Genomic DNA, 16,624 nt, shown 5'->3' with positions numbered 1-16,624 from the left:
GCCACGGCACGTACTATGTACGTACCTGGTACGTAATGTTGGGACGAACGTCAGGTCCCTGGTACGTACTATGTACGTACTAGGGACGTACATTTTCCAACGCTATGTACGTCCCCGGTACGTCCCTGGGATGTGGTAAAGTACGTACTATATCGCATGTACGTACATTCCAGGTACGTACATTTTATGTTTTGTTCCGGACCAAAACTGGACGTAAAATGATCGAAAGTACGTACTATGGGCGTACAATGTACGTACTATGGAAGTCCATTTTTCAACGACGTTTACGACCTAGGAATTTAATTAGAAATAAATCAATGGAAGTCAGCTTAAAATATTTATTAATATAAAAACTGAGGTACAGGGTCACCCCTTATGTCTTGATAAATCCGTGAGTCTGGTTTCGGTCCGGCAACTACACCCTTAGCGCACTCTGTCTTTTATTGGATGTTGATAGATATTTTATTTTTTTTATTCTCGAACTGCTTCTAACTAAAAAATACAAAAAGAAAACTAAGTATTCAAATATCTAGTTCTTGCCTCTGTTTTGAAAAAATTGAATGAGCCGCGTCTCAATCATTCGAGGTTGTGACTGTGCTAAGATGGTGCTAGGTGAAATAGTCACATTATATTATTACACTTTAACTTACCTTGAAATAACGAGCAACGAGGGCAACGACAAAAGAAAACAAGGCGGAATCCAAACAACCTACGACCACCATGACACACAACACAATCGAAAACTGGATCGGAGTAGGTGCGCACTCAGTGTATTGTTGTTTTGATTTTTTGCGTTGATTAATAAAAGATGGAACTACACTGAGTGCCCACGTGCGCATTAGCTCTGCCAATCGAAAACGCCATTAGAAACCGCTCGACTTCCGATTCCGACAAGACTCGAATGTGAACGAATAACTTAGCGGGAAATTTAAACATAGGACTGCATAATTTTCCTGTTAGGCTTGATTGCATAATATATTGCATTTTTAACTCATCAGATTTCTTCAAAGGCTGTCATGCATTATGGTCATTGGATAATTTAGGAAATCATTTTTTATAGCGGTCGGGTTAGATTTATTAATAAAAGAAGTAGAGGCAGGTTGACTTGAATTACCGTTAGCCTAGAAAAGATCCACTGATCCAGTCCATTCATTATTATTGGGTATATCTGACTAAAATAATCCAGTCATGATATTAAAATTAAATAACATTTTGTAATGCGCTTTCAAAAATTTTCAAGATACGTACGTAGTATACGTACTCGCATGTATGTCCGTAGTGAAGTCCTACAATGTACGTAAATAGTACGTACATGGGGTACGTACTATGTACGTACACTTTTGTACGTACATTGTACGTCCCTAATTGGTCCCGGGACGTACCGACTTGTACGTACATTGTACGTCCCTAATTGGTCCCGGGACGTACCGACGTAAAATGGACATAAAATGTACGTCCCTGGGACGAAGTGTGCTGTATGGGCATCTATGCTCCACATAGATGTAAAGGACAAAATGAAAAAAAAAATATGAATCGCATTATTATTTTACAATATTCATATAAAAAAATATCCAACTTAAATTTTATTGTATTTTATACCATAACTACGAAGTCGCGGGTACACGCTACCCCTCCTTATCCCTTCCTTATCGAACCTCTACACCCCACAGTCAATCCATTTGCCAAAAATCAGCTATAAACGTCAAACAGTTTAAGCAGAATCGTGATTACTCAATGGTCATATTTTATGAAACACCCTGTATAAATTTTTAAAAAATCTTAAAATATGTAAAACAACAAAACAAAATATACGTGTTTAAAGATTTTTCTGAAAAACTCACCGGTTTTTAAATAAAAAATATTCTAATATTTGAGGGGTGGTTTCACCCCCTTAGAATTCGAGTTTCGAAAAGTCCCTTCTTATCGAACCTCTACACCCTAAAGTCAATCCGTTTTCCAAAAATCAGCTTTAAGCGGGATCGTGATTAATCAATGACCAAATTTTTCGAAACACCCTGTATACATTTTTAAAAAATCTTAAAATATGTAAAAAAACAAAATAAAATACACGTGTTTAAGCGTTTTTTCGGAAAGTTGGCCGTTTTTTAAATAAAAAATATTGTACTATTTGAGGGGTGGTTTCACCCCCTTGGAACTGGAATTTCGAAAAATCCCTTCTTATCGAACCTCTACACCCTAGAATCAACCTGTATGCCAAAATTGAGCTTCTTACGTTGAGTCGTTTGAGCAGTATCGTGGTTAATCAGTGACTCAGTCAGTTTTCTAGGCGAACTTCTCTTTGCATAAATGTTTTTATAGAATGTATCGATACATGCAAGTTTTATTTTGGGATATGTACATCCCTAGTAGTAGCGAAAATATCTCCATCGCCGCCTCCTCTACAATCGACCCCGTCACAGTCGTTTTACTCCCTTCTCCACCTACCCCTGTGACCTACCCTTCCAGCAACCTATCCCGCGCCCCTGTAACACTTATGGCGCTCTCAATTCAAACATTTTTATCAAGACGTCCTTATTTTTTGCACGTCTAGTCCATATTTAGCGGCAAACATTGGATAGGGGCCGATGAGCCATGAGCCACTTTATTTTTTTTGGAAAAATTTTCATCTTTCATCTTTGATACATTGATTCTGGACAAGTGAGAAAAGTCACCTTTCTATATTATAAACTTGAATAATATTACTGGAAAATATATCACAAAAGTTAGTTAATTTGATTTGTTTTGAGTAGAGTCACAGAATAGTAAACCTGTTAATAACGGCTTACGATAATGACCGAAGGATAATCTGTGACCAGAATTAAATAAAATAACTATTACTGAACTAAATATACAGTTCATACCAAATAAACTTTTAGTCACGTGACTCAGCTTGACCGGCACAGCGTTGCCCACTTTTATATATTTTCTTTTAATCAAAGTTGCAATGGGTTTTTTACAGCTATTAAGCTATCTTGTACCACTTCGCACTAAAAGAGGTTCTAAAAAGAACAATGTTCGACTGCAAGGTCTGCTAGTAAACATTTTTTAAGCTTAAAGTATCACAACAATATTTATTTAAACCAAAAACATAATACAAAACTAAAGTGTCAAAACGAATGACAATGTCAGGAAATAAATAAATAAATGCGGCAACTTGACATTTTTTACAGCAGATCTGCCACCTGACGTGACAGCAATTAATTTAAAAATCGCGCCCTCGATTATGTAACTAAAGGGTGTCCCAGAAATAAGTGCAAGTATAGATCTCGATAAAAGAAACATATTTTCTCTTTGTCGTTTTTCAAACAAGTCCAAAATAACGGAATTATTTTACTTTAAAAATTTCCAAAAAAAAATGATTTTTTGCTAAAATTTTGAGAACCACTGCATCTCTCCTGGATTTTCTTTCTTGTAAAATTTAATCTAATACCTATGTTCCAATATTATCAAGAAATTATGTTTTTAACTAAAAACTAAAATAATTTCCAAAAAAAATTTCGAATTTTCACATTTTTTTTTCGCGAAAAAAACCTCATAGGCGTGTTTCTGGGGTTGAACTATACTACCAGTTAAAATACTTGCACTTATTTCTGGGAGACCCTGTAAGTTTAATTGATATGAAATATATATCAATTTCTTCATTAAATTAAATTGTCGGTCGAGTTTCTAACTTAATTAAAAAAAAGGATTATCAAAATATAGAAAAATATTAGAACTTATAAATATGAATTTGTTTTGAAATAAAATTTTGAATAACATTTATAACTACAATTCGAACCTTCACCATATTGTGAATACGTAGACATAGACAACAATTTTTTTCAAACATCAAAAAAAATGGCAAATCTTTGATGGCACCTGTTTCAATTTGACTCAAGTCTGTAAGGCTACCAGGGGGGAGGTTATGAGGTACCAATGATGACTCTAGGCGTCAGCTACTGTGAGGTAGAGTACAATAAAATTATAAAAAAAGTTAACAATTTTTATATTTCTTTAGAGAGAATATATATCACAGAAACAATATTTTTCTTCTTAAATGTATAGCCCTCATTTTCTACTAAATGCAACTATAAAAGTACAAAACACCAACAAATAAACATGTATGTCTTTTCATAAAATAAAATTAACCATAGCAATTTAAATATGCCATAACAAGATCCACAATGAATATTAACTGAATAATGAGTTTTTCCTAAGTGCAACAGTTTAGGCTCAATAAAGAATTTGCAACAATTCTTTAAAACTATAAACAAATTTATATACGACGTTCTTTATCCTTATCCTCTGTATTACTAGTTTTACTACCTTCTTCATCTATAGATTTTGCAGTTAATTCTGGATAAACTCTGGAAGGACCTGCGTCTAATGACTGCCTTAATGACTGACTACTTGAGTGAGTTGTTGAATATGATTGGACCATTCCTCTCCCTAGAAATTATTATAAAGATATCATGTGGTTTTTATATATCTATAAGAAAATCAAACAACTAGTTTGCACACTAGAGGTGGGCACAGATTGAACGAGTCGTTCATTTGAATGAGCATTAAAAATGAATCGTCAGATTCGATTCATTGCTTGCAGTTCGTTCAATTGAATCGTAGCCAGCACAGATCCATAAAAACTGAACGATGAGCCGTAAAAAAGAATCGTAAGAATTGAATCGAATCACAATGCGATCGTTGGTTCAAATAGTCGGGAGACTTGATTTATTGCTTACAATACGATTCGTTCAATTGAATCGTGACCAGCACGGATCCATAAGATTTGAACGATAAGCCATAAAAAAGAATCGTGAGAATTGAATCGGACCACAATGTGATCGTTCGTTTCTACGGCGCGGCGCGGTGTCGGCGGTGACATTGGCGTAGAGTCAGGCACCTCGCAGGCACCAATATTTAAACTTGAACAAAAGCCCTAAACAAACATCATGGGCATAAAATGCAAACCATAAGAAAGTTATTTACAAGAAAAAAACTTATTTATACTGTGCTTAGTACGGGAGTGGGAGTATCTGTTAGGTATTAAATTATCTCGTGAGTATTTTTGTTAAAATAATATTACCGACTATTAAATGTCGGACTAAAAGACGAAATTGTATTTTTATGCAACTCCAAGTAAATATTGTTGGCCTCTGCTCAATATGACAAAAAAACACCGTCAGCTATAGATATAAAATGAAGATCGCCGTCATTTTATATATAAAATTATATGGAAAACGTCATCGATGTTCATTTCCAAGCTAACTGGACGCCATCTTTTTTCAATCATGCGGTTTTTAGTATATTATATACTATTTATTATGATTACTAAATTGGAATTAAAATATGGCTGTAAAAATATTAAATTGGTATTAAAGTCTTTAATAAATAGTATACAGGGTTGTTCACCACATACGACACGGAGTATTGTAGCTAAACGATTAGATTTTTACAAATTGTAAGTTTTGGGTTCGTTGAAGGACCATTAGAGCTACAATTTAAAAATATTTTTACAAGATACTGAGTGTCCCAAATAAATAAAAAATATCAAAGTTGCATTTTTTTAAATGGAACACCCTGTATATTATTGCATTTTTAGTTTCTACGCTTAAAATAAAGGTAAATTTGATAAGGTTTATTACACTTTAACCTTACCGTTTTTGAAATGTTTTCAATTTTGCGAAATTGCAGTATAAATTTTAAGGCTTTTCATTTCTCCGAGGATATCAAAGTTTTTAATACTAAATATTTACTGAAGTTTATTTATTGATCAGTTATTGTGTTGCAATAATAAAAATTATTCTACCTTATACAGAGTGTCTAAATTTTTTTTTAAATAATTACTAGCTTTAAACGGCAATAACTTATTTAATTTAAATAGAACACCCTGTATATTTTATGAGAATCAGGTGCACAATTTAATTGTCTATCAAATTGTATTATACTACTTCTTACCTATTCCTTCAAGTTTTCGTAGAAAATGCATTTTCTTATAATTTAGACCTCATTTATCAATATACCCATGGAATATTGACATTTTAGATTGTTCTTAAAGCAACAAATGTACAAAATGTACAGGCTAGTAATATTATCGTTTTTAGTAAAACGATAATATTATCGTTTTACTAGCCCATTTGTATGCAAAAAAAAAATATTTAAATCTTTATAAAAGACTATACAATTAATTAAATATACCACCAGTATTTCCGCCCAAATACTAATTAACTACATACTTAATTGTGTTCGTTAAAAAATCATTATAAATAAATGTGCATTTGAATCAGAAATCAATATAATAATAAGTTATGAAAATGAACGAATGTTGTTATAAATAAGCATTTGTCAAAAAATTAAATATCATTGTTAAGGTGTTACTTTTTACCACACTGTCTAATACACATACATAATTGAGTTGTTTAGTATTTGTAGCAATTATTACTAATCAACGCAAACAGTCAATTAATGTAGTTTGAATACTGGAATAATATTAATTGGTCCTCTTTAACAAATATTTAAACAGTTTTTTTTTATTTTTTAATGAAATAAACGAACTATATCGACAATATTAGTATCTGTACTCTTTAAAAATTTGGTACATCTTTAAAAATAATCTAAAATGTCAGTATTCCATGGGTATATTGATAAATGAGTTCTAAATTACAAGAAAATGCATTTTCTACAGAAACTTAAAGAGATAGGTAAAAAATGACAAAATACAATTTGATAGACAATTAAACTGTGCATCTGATTCTCATAAAATATACAGGGTGTTACATTTAAATTAAACAAGTTATTGCCGTTTAAAGCTAGTAATTATTTAAAATAAATTTTTAGACACTCTGTATAAGGTAGTAAAGTTTTTATTATTGCAACACAATAACTGATCAATAAATAAACTTCAGTAAATATTTAGTATTAAAAACTTTGATACCGTCGGAAAAATGAAGCTTTAAAATTTATACTGCAATTTCACAAAATTGAAAATATTTTAAAAACGGTAGGGTTTAAGTGTAATAAACCTTAATAAAATTTACCTTTATTTTAATCGTAGAAACTAAAAATGTAATAATATATAGGGGGTTCCATTTAAAAAAATACAACTTTGATATTTTTTATTTATTTGGGACACTCTGTATCTTGTAAAAATATTTTTAAATTGTAGCTCTAATAGTCCTTCAACGAACCCAAAACTTACAATTTGTAAAAATCTAGTCGTTTAGCTACAATACTCCGTGTCGTATGTGGTGAACAACCCTGTATATGAATTGAATTGATAATTTAATATTATTGGTAAAATAATCAATCCAATTACGCCAGTGTCAACGTTGAAAAACAAATGAAAGAACTGTATGTTTCTTTTTCTGGTACCTTAAGTAATTGTCCGACCAAATTATCGCCGGTAGTGCCAGTTACGAACCTTGTTTTTATGAAACGTAAATTGTGCATGTGATTCCTTGAAAAAGACAAATGAACGAATCGTAGGAGTCGATTCAATATGAGAAATTAAATCGTGTGATTCGATTCACTAAAAAGAATCGTAATGCCCATCACTATTGCACACGGTATCACTTTTATAAATTATTTCGTAATATTGCAGATCTATATTATATTAATTTTACCTTTACTCATCTTTTCAAAGAGGTATCCTACTTCTTAGAAATTTTAATCAAACAGCATACCCAACAAAACTTTCATTCACCAAGTTATGTTGTATTTGTTTATGTAAAGAAATTACCGTATGATTGAAATAATAAAACAGAACAAAGACAACCGGGGTACGACAACTGATGATAACTTTGGCGATGTCAATCTCTAGAGGTCATTTATTAAAAATTGACGTAAAACTTGTTCACATTAATTATAGAAAGATTAAAAAAGGATAGAAAGTTTCCAGGCACAAAAATTTATTTCCAAAAAAAAAATTTTATCTCGAATTTTAAACTACACTATTTAAAAATCACTTTTACTCAATATAAAAATAAAATACAAACTTGTTAAGGCCAACTGGCAGAAAACGTCATTAAATAATAAAGTAGGGTGACCAAGCATATGAGGTTTAGGAAATGACCTCGCCAAAACTTATCGATTGTCATTCCCCAGCCATCTTTAACGCCGTTTTTTTTTTGATTCTCTGATCTACTAATTCTATTATTATCTAACTAGTTGTTATAATGGCAAAATTATATTTGCATATTAATAATATACAGGGTCCGGCAATAGTGTGTCGGGCATCTGTAGCTCCTAGAATAAAAAAAATTGTGAATTTTGTTTAAGTGCAAACCTAAAGTATGTTCTAGGATGTATTTCAGGAAAATATTTTAACTTCTATAGGGTGGCTAAAAAAAGTAAGTGGATCAGGATGATTTTTTTTTAATGGCAGTAAATTTTTATCAGAGCCATCTAATAATTTTTCTATCGTATTTTACCGTTGAGAGCGCCATATGAAATAATACTGCGTGTATCTGCGAAACCAATATAGGCTTGGTGCATTTCAGTTGATTTCAGTAAATTCCGACCGCCGCGCTTCAACGGCAAAAAATCAGAAATTATCAATACCTATTTCGCGCCGTCATGTTGATCGCATTAAAGTAATATTGAAATCGTGGTTTTGCCATAATATTTAAGCATTTTAGTTTTTTGCTAGTGCAGTTATTGAGACTATTATACACTCAGGTACGAAGTTTGTGTGATGTAACGCTGTTTCGGGTAGTAAAAAATTAGTGAAAAAGAATTCGAACTAGGCGTCTTGTTGTATTGTGACAATTTCAAATGTTAATAAAATTGCCGAAAAAATGTTAGCGCGTAAAGGAGAGTGTAATTAGGGCGTTATTGGATGCAATAACATTGAATAATTCAACTTTCCCGAAAAAACATTTTATAGCTTCATAGTTTCTTACGCCGCACAGTGCTTCGTCCCATGGACAAAAATCGAAAAAAAAGTTAAAATTTACTAATATCTGAATACGTAATTTTATACTTATAGCAATGTTCAACCATCCTGTATATGATTTTTCATAAACAGCGTTTTTTGTTAGCAAATATTTTCACTAAAAATAAATTTTGCGATCATTATCTTATCAGTGAAAAGAATAACATTCATAGTAGTTCTGTATAGTATGGAGTTAAGCGGTACGTACTTAATTGAAAGCCACTATGGATATTGTTAAACAAAGTATGTACTTTAAATTTATTTCTAAACAAGTTCGTTATTGTTTAGTTTTTATTTATTTTTTAAGATTATTCTTAAATGGGTATAAAAATTTTACGTTTTCAAACTTCAAAAAAGCATTTAAAAAAAACATATCAAAACATATCGTATTTATTGAATATTTTTGTTGTCATATTCATACACTTTTAATTTTTGTATAGTTCACCTGCGTCGGCTTGCGACGTACTTTATTTTATAATACTTTTCAGATGGAGTAAAATTGATAAGCAATGCCGATCTCGTTAATACTTGGCTTGATCATAAGGACAAGAACTCAAAATTATTTGTATTTCAAAAAATGTGTTCTTTATTAGATATGGATGAACCTTCCAGTCAAATGAGACACCACTTGTGCCTGAAAAAAGCCCACTATGTTGGAGCGAAACCTCGCATAAAAAAAAGTTTCCACCTTTCAATTTATTATAAAACCTCATATCCATTTAAAAAAATACAACTTTGATATTTTTTATTTATTTGGGACACTCTGTATCTTGTAAAAATATTTTTAAATTGTAGCTCTAATAGTCCTTCAACGAACCCAAAACTTACAATTTGTAAAAATCTAGTCGTTTAGCTACAATACTCCGTGTCGTATGTGGTGAACAACCCTGTATATGAATTGAATTGATAATTTAATATTATTGGTAAAATAATCAATCCAATTACGCCAGTGTCAACGTTGAAAAACAAATGAAAGAACTGTATGTTTCTTTTTCTGGTACCTTAAGTAATTGTTCGACCAAATTATCGCCGGTAGTGCCAGTTACGAACCTTGTTTTTATGAAACGTAAATTGTGCATGTGATTCGTTAAAAAAGACAAATGAACGAATCGTAGGAGTCGATTCAATATGAGAAATTAAATCGTGTGATTCGATTCACTAAAAAGAATCGTAATGCCCATCACTATTGCACACGGTATCACTTTGGTCGTGACGAAATCGTCTTCCTCGACAAAATACGGCATATTTTCCAACATAGCCCGCTATAGGGAGTTGAATATCCTTCTTCTATATATCCTTGGTTTCCTGCTATGCGTTCCAATTGTACCAACTTATTTCTTTGTAAAATAAAATAAACTACTTTGAAATTAAAATGACAGACACATCTATCACTGTCAAGGATCTTGTCGTTGGACAGACTTACGTGGATGCATAAAAACGATGTCTCCAAAAGCACGACATGCCATTTTCAAACTTTCTTTATTGCTCTTATGAAACGTTCAGTAGATTTGTCTTTCACGAGTAAAAAGTACAAATTGTATATATGTAGTTATGGAAACGAACTATCATTGTCATAATCATTTCCATAGAGAAAGAAAATAAATTTAAATCGGAATGCTTGGCTTCCCGCCAAAACGTATAGTTGTTGTGAATCGAGTACATAGTACGCGATCTGGCGCTGCTATAGCGGTTGCTAGAAACAACCGCAAACAAGAACAGAAAGAATTTTCTTTTGTCAAAGTCAGAATTTTCAAAAATTATAAAAGCGTTCAAAATTTAAACCGCCCCCATTGAAAAAACACCGAAAAGTGTTTAAAGCGTCCATTTGCAAAGTAATTATTGCGATCTTGTGAGTTTTTTTTTTAATTTTATTTACTCAAACCCGTGATAACTGTGAAAACGTGGCATTAAAAAACTTAAAAAGTTGTTCAACATCTTTTTGTTTTCGAAAGAAACCTCATAGACGTATTCCTGGGGTCGAAATATACCACCCCTAAAAATATTTCCATTTATTTAAGACTCACCCTGTAGTCTTTAATATTTACAGGAAAAAAAATTAAAGTACAACTCTGCTTAGAGATACATATGAATTTATTTTCATCAGGCGTAAATGACATCCGAATAGGTTATTATACTGGGTGCGTCTCAGAGTGGCTCACCCCTATAACTGTTTTATTTTGTCAGATAAAAAAAAACGAGATTTGGTATGATAGTATATGACATAGATTAGGATTGATTGACGTATTCAATTGGTTTTTGGTCACTTCCTATTTCACCGGAAATGATTTTTAAATGACACACCCAGTATTTTTTACTTTATTAGGTAGAAAATGACACTAAATAGAAAGACATATCATATGTCAACTTTTGACATTTGCGCTTATGGTTTATTTGAAATTGTAATATGCGGTTCATAACGACAATTTGTCTCGAAATACCAAGTGTGTGATACCAAATTATTCGCTAATGAGCCATATCATTGTCCCCTTCCATGTCACCCCCCTTCCATTTGAAAAAATTGAGATATGATTAAAAATACAATTTGGGCATCTTTTAACCGGCCAGGACAATACACAATAAACAACTAACGATCAAATTTATTTTTCCAAGGCTCCTTAATTAAAAATTAGTGCATTTAACACAGCCTAGGCACTCTAGATTGAAATTTAATTTACGATTTTTTTTAAGTGAAAATGTCAAAAGTTTACATATGATATGTCATTATATTCAGAGTGTTATTTTCTATCAAATGAAATAAAAATATACTGATTTAATTTTACATAAATCTCGTTTATCTAAAAAAATAAAAAAAGTTAAAGGGGTGAGCCGTTTTGAGACGCACCCGGTAGAAGTTCTATTAAAAACTTTACCTGCTTCCTTAGCTGTATTCTTGACCAAACGGCTTGGTTTAAATATTCTGGTATTCTGGTATGTTGCATAAGCATTTCCCATAGTATTAAGAGAATCTTCAGTAGTCTGTGCTGCCGATGGACCATACCTTAAGAACGTATAAGTACATTAACCTAAGGGGCAATAGTAAAATTTGAAAGAATTCTTACTTGTGCTCCACCACCTTAACTGTATTGTCTTTTAAACTTCTCCCTAAAATACCGGCTGATGTTTCCAACCCTCTAAAAGTACAAATATATTTTCATTAATAATAATAAAAAGATCATGCTAAATACAAACCTATAAACTGTTGTAAAACCTTCAACAGCACCAGCAGCCACGGTTAAAATACTTTTCATTTTTTCTGATGCTTCCGTTTCTGACATATGAAAGCCACTTCTCAATAACTTAGTACCCTGCTTCTGTATGTGAGGGGCTAAATAGTGACCCAACTTCATTGTACCCTGCCCTACTTTCTCAGCTACAAATTTAAATTTAAAAAAAAACTTTCACTTATAATAGTGGTAACAATTATTATAATAAATAACTTTCAATATACAGTATGTCCTCAGATTGTCTTTACAAGAAGAAAAACATTTTATTATTGACATTTTAAAGAAAATGTTTGCTTGTTCTAAAGTGGTATTCCCGTTTATACTTTTCCAACTTTCCATACCGTTTTAGAGAAAATTGAGAAAACCATGAAAATATACTTGAATTTTCTTATTGAATTAGACGCATAGAAAAAGGAAATAAATTTAAATTGGAATGCCCATCAATATTTTGGGTAGCGAAATTGTTTTGGGTCACGAGCGTTGTACGCAATCTGGCGCTGCTATACAAAAACAGAAATGTTTACTTGTCAAAAATATATGTACACAAAACAAAAGTATATGTTAAAAAAATGACTTGCGCGGCGCGGAGCGGCGCAGCTGGTGTTAACGCACCTTTTTATAAGAAAATTGGAGTGAAAATCCCAAAAAGAAAACTTGATATAGAACTCTTTCAGAATACTGTGTCACCCTGTAGATTAAATAAAAGAATAAATATCAATAATAAAAGTTAAAATGTCAACATTATGAGAACTACTAATAGATTTTATATAAAATCATAAATATTGCTTTCTCAAGATACCTAATAATTATTAAATTTTATTCAAATTTAACACTTACCAATGAAACCAGTAACTTTCACAGCTTTACTAGTAGCATTTTCAGCTATTTTCACACTTTTCGAAACAGAATGTGGAACTTCGGTACGTCGATTTGAATGAGACATATTATTAATTAATGTGGGTGTACTTTTATTAATTAGTTCTTCTGCTTTATGTGCTCCTTTAATTAATCCCTCTGAAATGTACCAAGCTCCTAAAAACACGTAAAAATAGTACTTAACAATACCACAATTAATAATACCGTATGATCGAGAAAAAACGGCGTCAACGATGGCTATGAAATGAAGATCGCTGTCATTTTATATGTAAATTTATATGGGAAATGTCATCAATCGTCATTTCATAGCCATCGCTGACGCCGTTTTTATTCGATCATACGGTACTTATTATTAGTATTATCTTTATTACAATTTTCATTTACCATTAACAAGTTTGTTGGAAATTTTAGCACTAGTATCTTCTGTTTCTTCTAATCGTCTTCTTTTTTCATTATATATTTCTTGTTCTGTTTCTTGAGTAATAATGCCATGAAGAATGCTTTCTAGAAGATCAAAAACATCAGCATCAGCATCTGATGGGAGAATAATACCTACAGAAGAACCTAAAAAAAACATTTTGACTATAGTTAAATAAGATGTCAATACCGCGAAAAAATTACCTGGAACATCTGAGTATACATCAGGTAATATAAATGCCCCATAATCAGTTCTGTAACAAGGCGATACTCCTGGAATTAATGGGTATATCCAATCTCCTATTTGTAATATAGCTTTTGGTGCATTTACCTCTGAACCTAGAGAATGAACTACTTAAACCTAATATTTTTAGAGCAATTTACCTATATAATATATCCAACCTTCTACTAATGATATTTTTAAAAGTTGGGGTTCACGAGTTGACACTACTTCTCCATTGGGAGATATAAAATACAGCCTAACTCCTGGATGCATGTACACTATTTCTTCATTTAAATGCTGATTTGGATCTATACTAAGCTCTTCAAGTGCAGTGGCCAGATCTTTATAAGTTATATGGTGAGTATCCACCAGAGAATCATCTACAACATCTTTCAGAAATAACATGTTAATAAAGTTATTTTATATTACCACTGGTAGAGCTCATGGCTTCTTCATAAGATGGTGGTTGATCTAGAGGTAAAGATGTAAAGCCCGGCGAAGACTGAATACAATTGATCCTTGTAAGAACTTCGGCTCTAGTTCTCTTAATTTTTTGTATCATTTCGCATGCATTATTCCATTTTTCATCAGGATGTTCTGGACACTCAACTGGGATATGTAAAATTTCATCAATCAGATGAATACCTTGCTTATATTTTTCTATAGCCTGTTAAATAAACAAAAATATCCTTAACCCTTAACAGGCGTGGTCGGAAATTTTAGCACTCCATGCGTTGCAAAGTCCCTGGGACTCCAAAATATACAGGTGCTCTATATTAGTGTTATCATAACATAATTTATTTTTTTCGTTATATATATATCGTTAAACACTTACAAAAAAATATATTTTTATTTTTACAACCATATTACTTGCAATATAAAGTAAAAAAAAACAAACAAACCAAAAGTAATACAGTTTGTACAAAATGAACATCATGCTACTTTTCATCATATTTTAGAAAAAGAAAAATATAAACAAAAAAATTACTCATAGAAAAACGTGGTGAGAACTACAAAAAACCCCTAATGTAAAATTGCAAAAAATTGACAAGTGTTTAAAAACAAATAAAGTATAGCTTTTATTTAGGAATCTTCGGTATTGTTTATGCATTGAACACACACTTTTCTTGAACATTTGATTGAACAGAAATATTTTTAGTCGGTTCAGTTGCGTCACTGTCCTCTAAAGTTTCAGTAACCTCTATCTCATCTTGATTATCATATTCATTGGCACACATCTCACTCGCCATGTCGTGATCACTTCTGATAAGATTTTCTGTTGTAACATGGCCCTCAGGTTCTCCATCTTGGCCAGAAAACTCTTCCTCACTTTCAACAAACCTTCTTAACATAGTTTCTTCAAAGTTGGGATCTGTGGCTTTAACCACCTTTAATTTCTTAGACATAGTCACTAAATTGATATCATGATACTAACGGCGTCGTGGAGTCCCACGGACTCTAAGGTGTTAATTAGACGCACTTGCCGTAATAACAGATCGAAGTCGACTCAACATCCGATGGGTACCACCACCATAGGAAGCTACTAGACGACGCGCGTCGCTTGGTCGACAAATACGAAAGTTATTAAAAAATTTATTTTTACTAGAGTCCCAGGGACTCCGCAACGCCGGTTAAGGGTTAATATAATAGGTAAACAGATAATCAAGACTTACTTCATAAGGTTTTTCCTGTTCTTCAAAACTTATGGCTTCTTCGATGACTTTAAACGCATGATCATGCTTGTTTTTAATAGTCAAATATGTGGTCTGCCAGGTAACTGAACTCCCATTACCCATATTATCAAAAGTTTGAAAGGACATCCAAATTATTCCAAATCACAATGTCTTATCAAAATAACAATTTCTGTGATAATTATTCTTTTAAAATTGTACTTTGACTTCGAACCCTCGAGAATGAAATAACGTAATCTGAAACTGGAAAAACTTGTTTATTCTCTCCCAAAGTTCTTCAATGTCATCAGAGATGTCATCAGAAATATTTATAAGTATTGATTTAAAAATAATAAAACGCCACCAACGTTAATAACATTGACAATAAAATAAAACTGACTTGATAACAAAGACCCTGAATAATTTATGAATAAAATTATTAGAAATTGATTACAATATCCATTCAAATTAAAATAATCCAGAAAATACAAAAAACCTTGATAAATAATAACAAATGACAAACGATGACAAATGTTAAAGACAAAAATGACATTTTGCCACAGATAATCAAACCGAACGAAAGTCAGCCAAAGATAAAATTTAAAAGGCTTCGTATATGAACTTTAAACTTTTTTGTACCTATATATTTATATATGATCAAGGGATGGGTTTGTTACAGAGATATTAGTCTATAACTCTGGTTTGTGACCGATCTTTTGTATACTTATTAGACATTGTTGCCATATTCCATTTCCTGTTATCTCAAAGTTATGGAGGGCTTTAGGATTTACTCAAAGTCCATAGAGAAGAGATATGCAAGAGATATACTATAACTCAAAGTCACACATCACAGTAGACATTTCTGGCTCTGGTTATTTTAGAAAACTTTTTTTGTTACAGCTATCACTGTTTTAACTAGGTTTAAACCTGCTCTGGTTTTATGGTTTTAACGGTTTTAACATACAATCCGTATCTACAGTATGTTCGAAAAAAAAACGGCGTCCAGTTGGCTTGGAAATGACGATCGATGATATTCCCCACACAATTTTATCAGAGAAATTTTACATATAAAATGACAGCGATCTTCATAGCCATCGCTTTTTCGATCATATTGTATATGAATATGCAATGATTACAGATTCACTCTTATTTGCTCCTACAAAATTATTTTTCTAAGAGATTCTTTTTTTAATGTCTGTGTATATTAAAATAAATATGATCTCACTGCTTATTTAACCGGCGTGAATATGTAATTATATACCGTATTATCGAATAAAAAAACGACGTCAAAGACAAATGGGGAATG

The 16,624-nt window shown here is 31.9% G+C and overlaps 1 protein-coding gene across 2 annotated transcripts; it reads right to left on the bottom strand.

Moving 5' to 3' along the window:
• Positions 1-3,969: 3,969 nt before the first annotated feature.
• Positions 3,970-15,808, bottom strand: LOC115887874 (protein spartin). 2 transcript variants are annotated; one of them, XM_030907395.1, is made up of 11 exons: positions 15,719-15,808; positions 15,322-15,582; positions 14,078-14,315; positions 13,828-14,028; positions 13,630-13,776; positions 13,393-13,572; positions 12,970-13,164; positions 12,098-12,278; positions 11,968-12,039; positions 11,779-11,906; positions 3,970-4,428 (listed from the first exon to the last, which is right to left on the bottom strand). In XM_030907395.1, the coding sequence occupies exons 2-11, from the start codon at positions 15,466-15,468 to the stop codon at positions 4,256-4,258; spliced, it is 1,662 nt and encodes a 553-aa protein (XP_030763255.1). In that variant the 5' UTR covers positions 15,469-15,582; positions 15,719-15,808; the 3' UTR covers positions 3,970-4,255. The 2 variants fall into 2 exon arrangements, with proteins under 2 accessions (XP_030763255.1, XP_030763256.1); XM_030907396.1 differs by having other exon boundaries at positions 13,630-13,764; positions 15,322-15,796.
• Between the last annotated feature and the right edge of the window lie 816 nt (positions 15,809-16,624).

This window comes from Sitophilus oryzae, unplaced genomic scaffold (genome assembly GCF_002938485.1).
Source record: "Sitophilus oryzae breed Bouriz unplaced genomic scaffold, Soryzae_2.0 scaffold_64_pilon_pilon, whole genome shotgun sequence".
NCBI lineage: Eukaryota > Metazoa > Arthropoda > Insecta > Coleoptera > Curculionidae > Sitophilus > Sitophilus oryzae.
Note: the sequence above shows the minus strand (reverse complement) of the source record. Positions and strands in the feature narration are given on the sequence as shown.

Bases quoted from the DNA above. Each gene is read 5' to 3' on its own strand.
- LOC115887874 (XM_030907395.1), bottom strand. From the start codon at position 15,468: ATGTCCTTTCAAACTTTTGATAATATGGGTAATGGGAGTTCAGTTACC. The intron at 14,029-14,077 runs GTAATATAAAAT...AAGATGTTGTAG, and splicing joins AGCCATGAGCTCTACCAGTG to ATGATTCTCTGGTGGATACT. The intron at 13,573-13,629 runs GTAATTTTTTCG...TGTTTTTTTTAG, and splicing joins TGTATACTCAGATGTTCCAG to GTTCTTCTGTAGGTATTATT.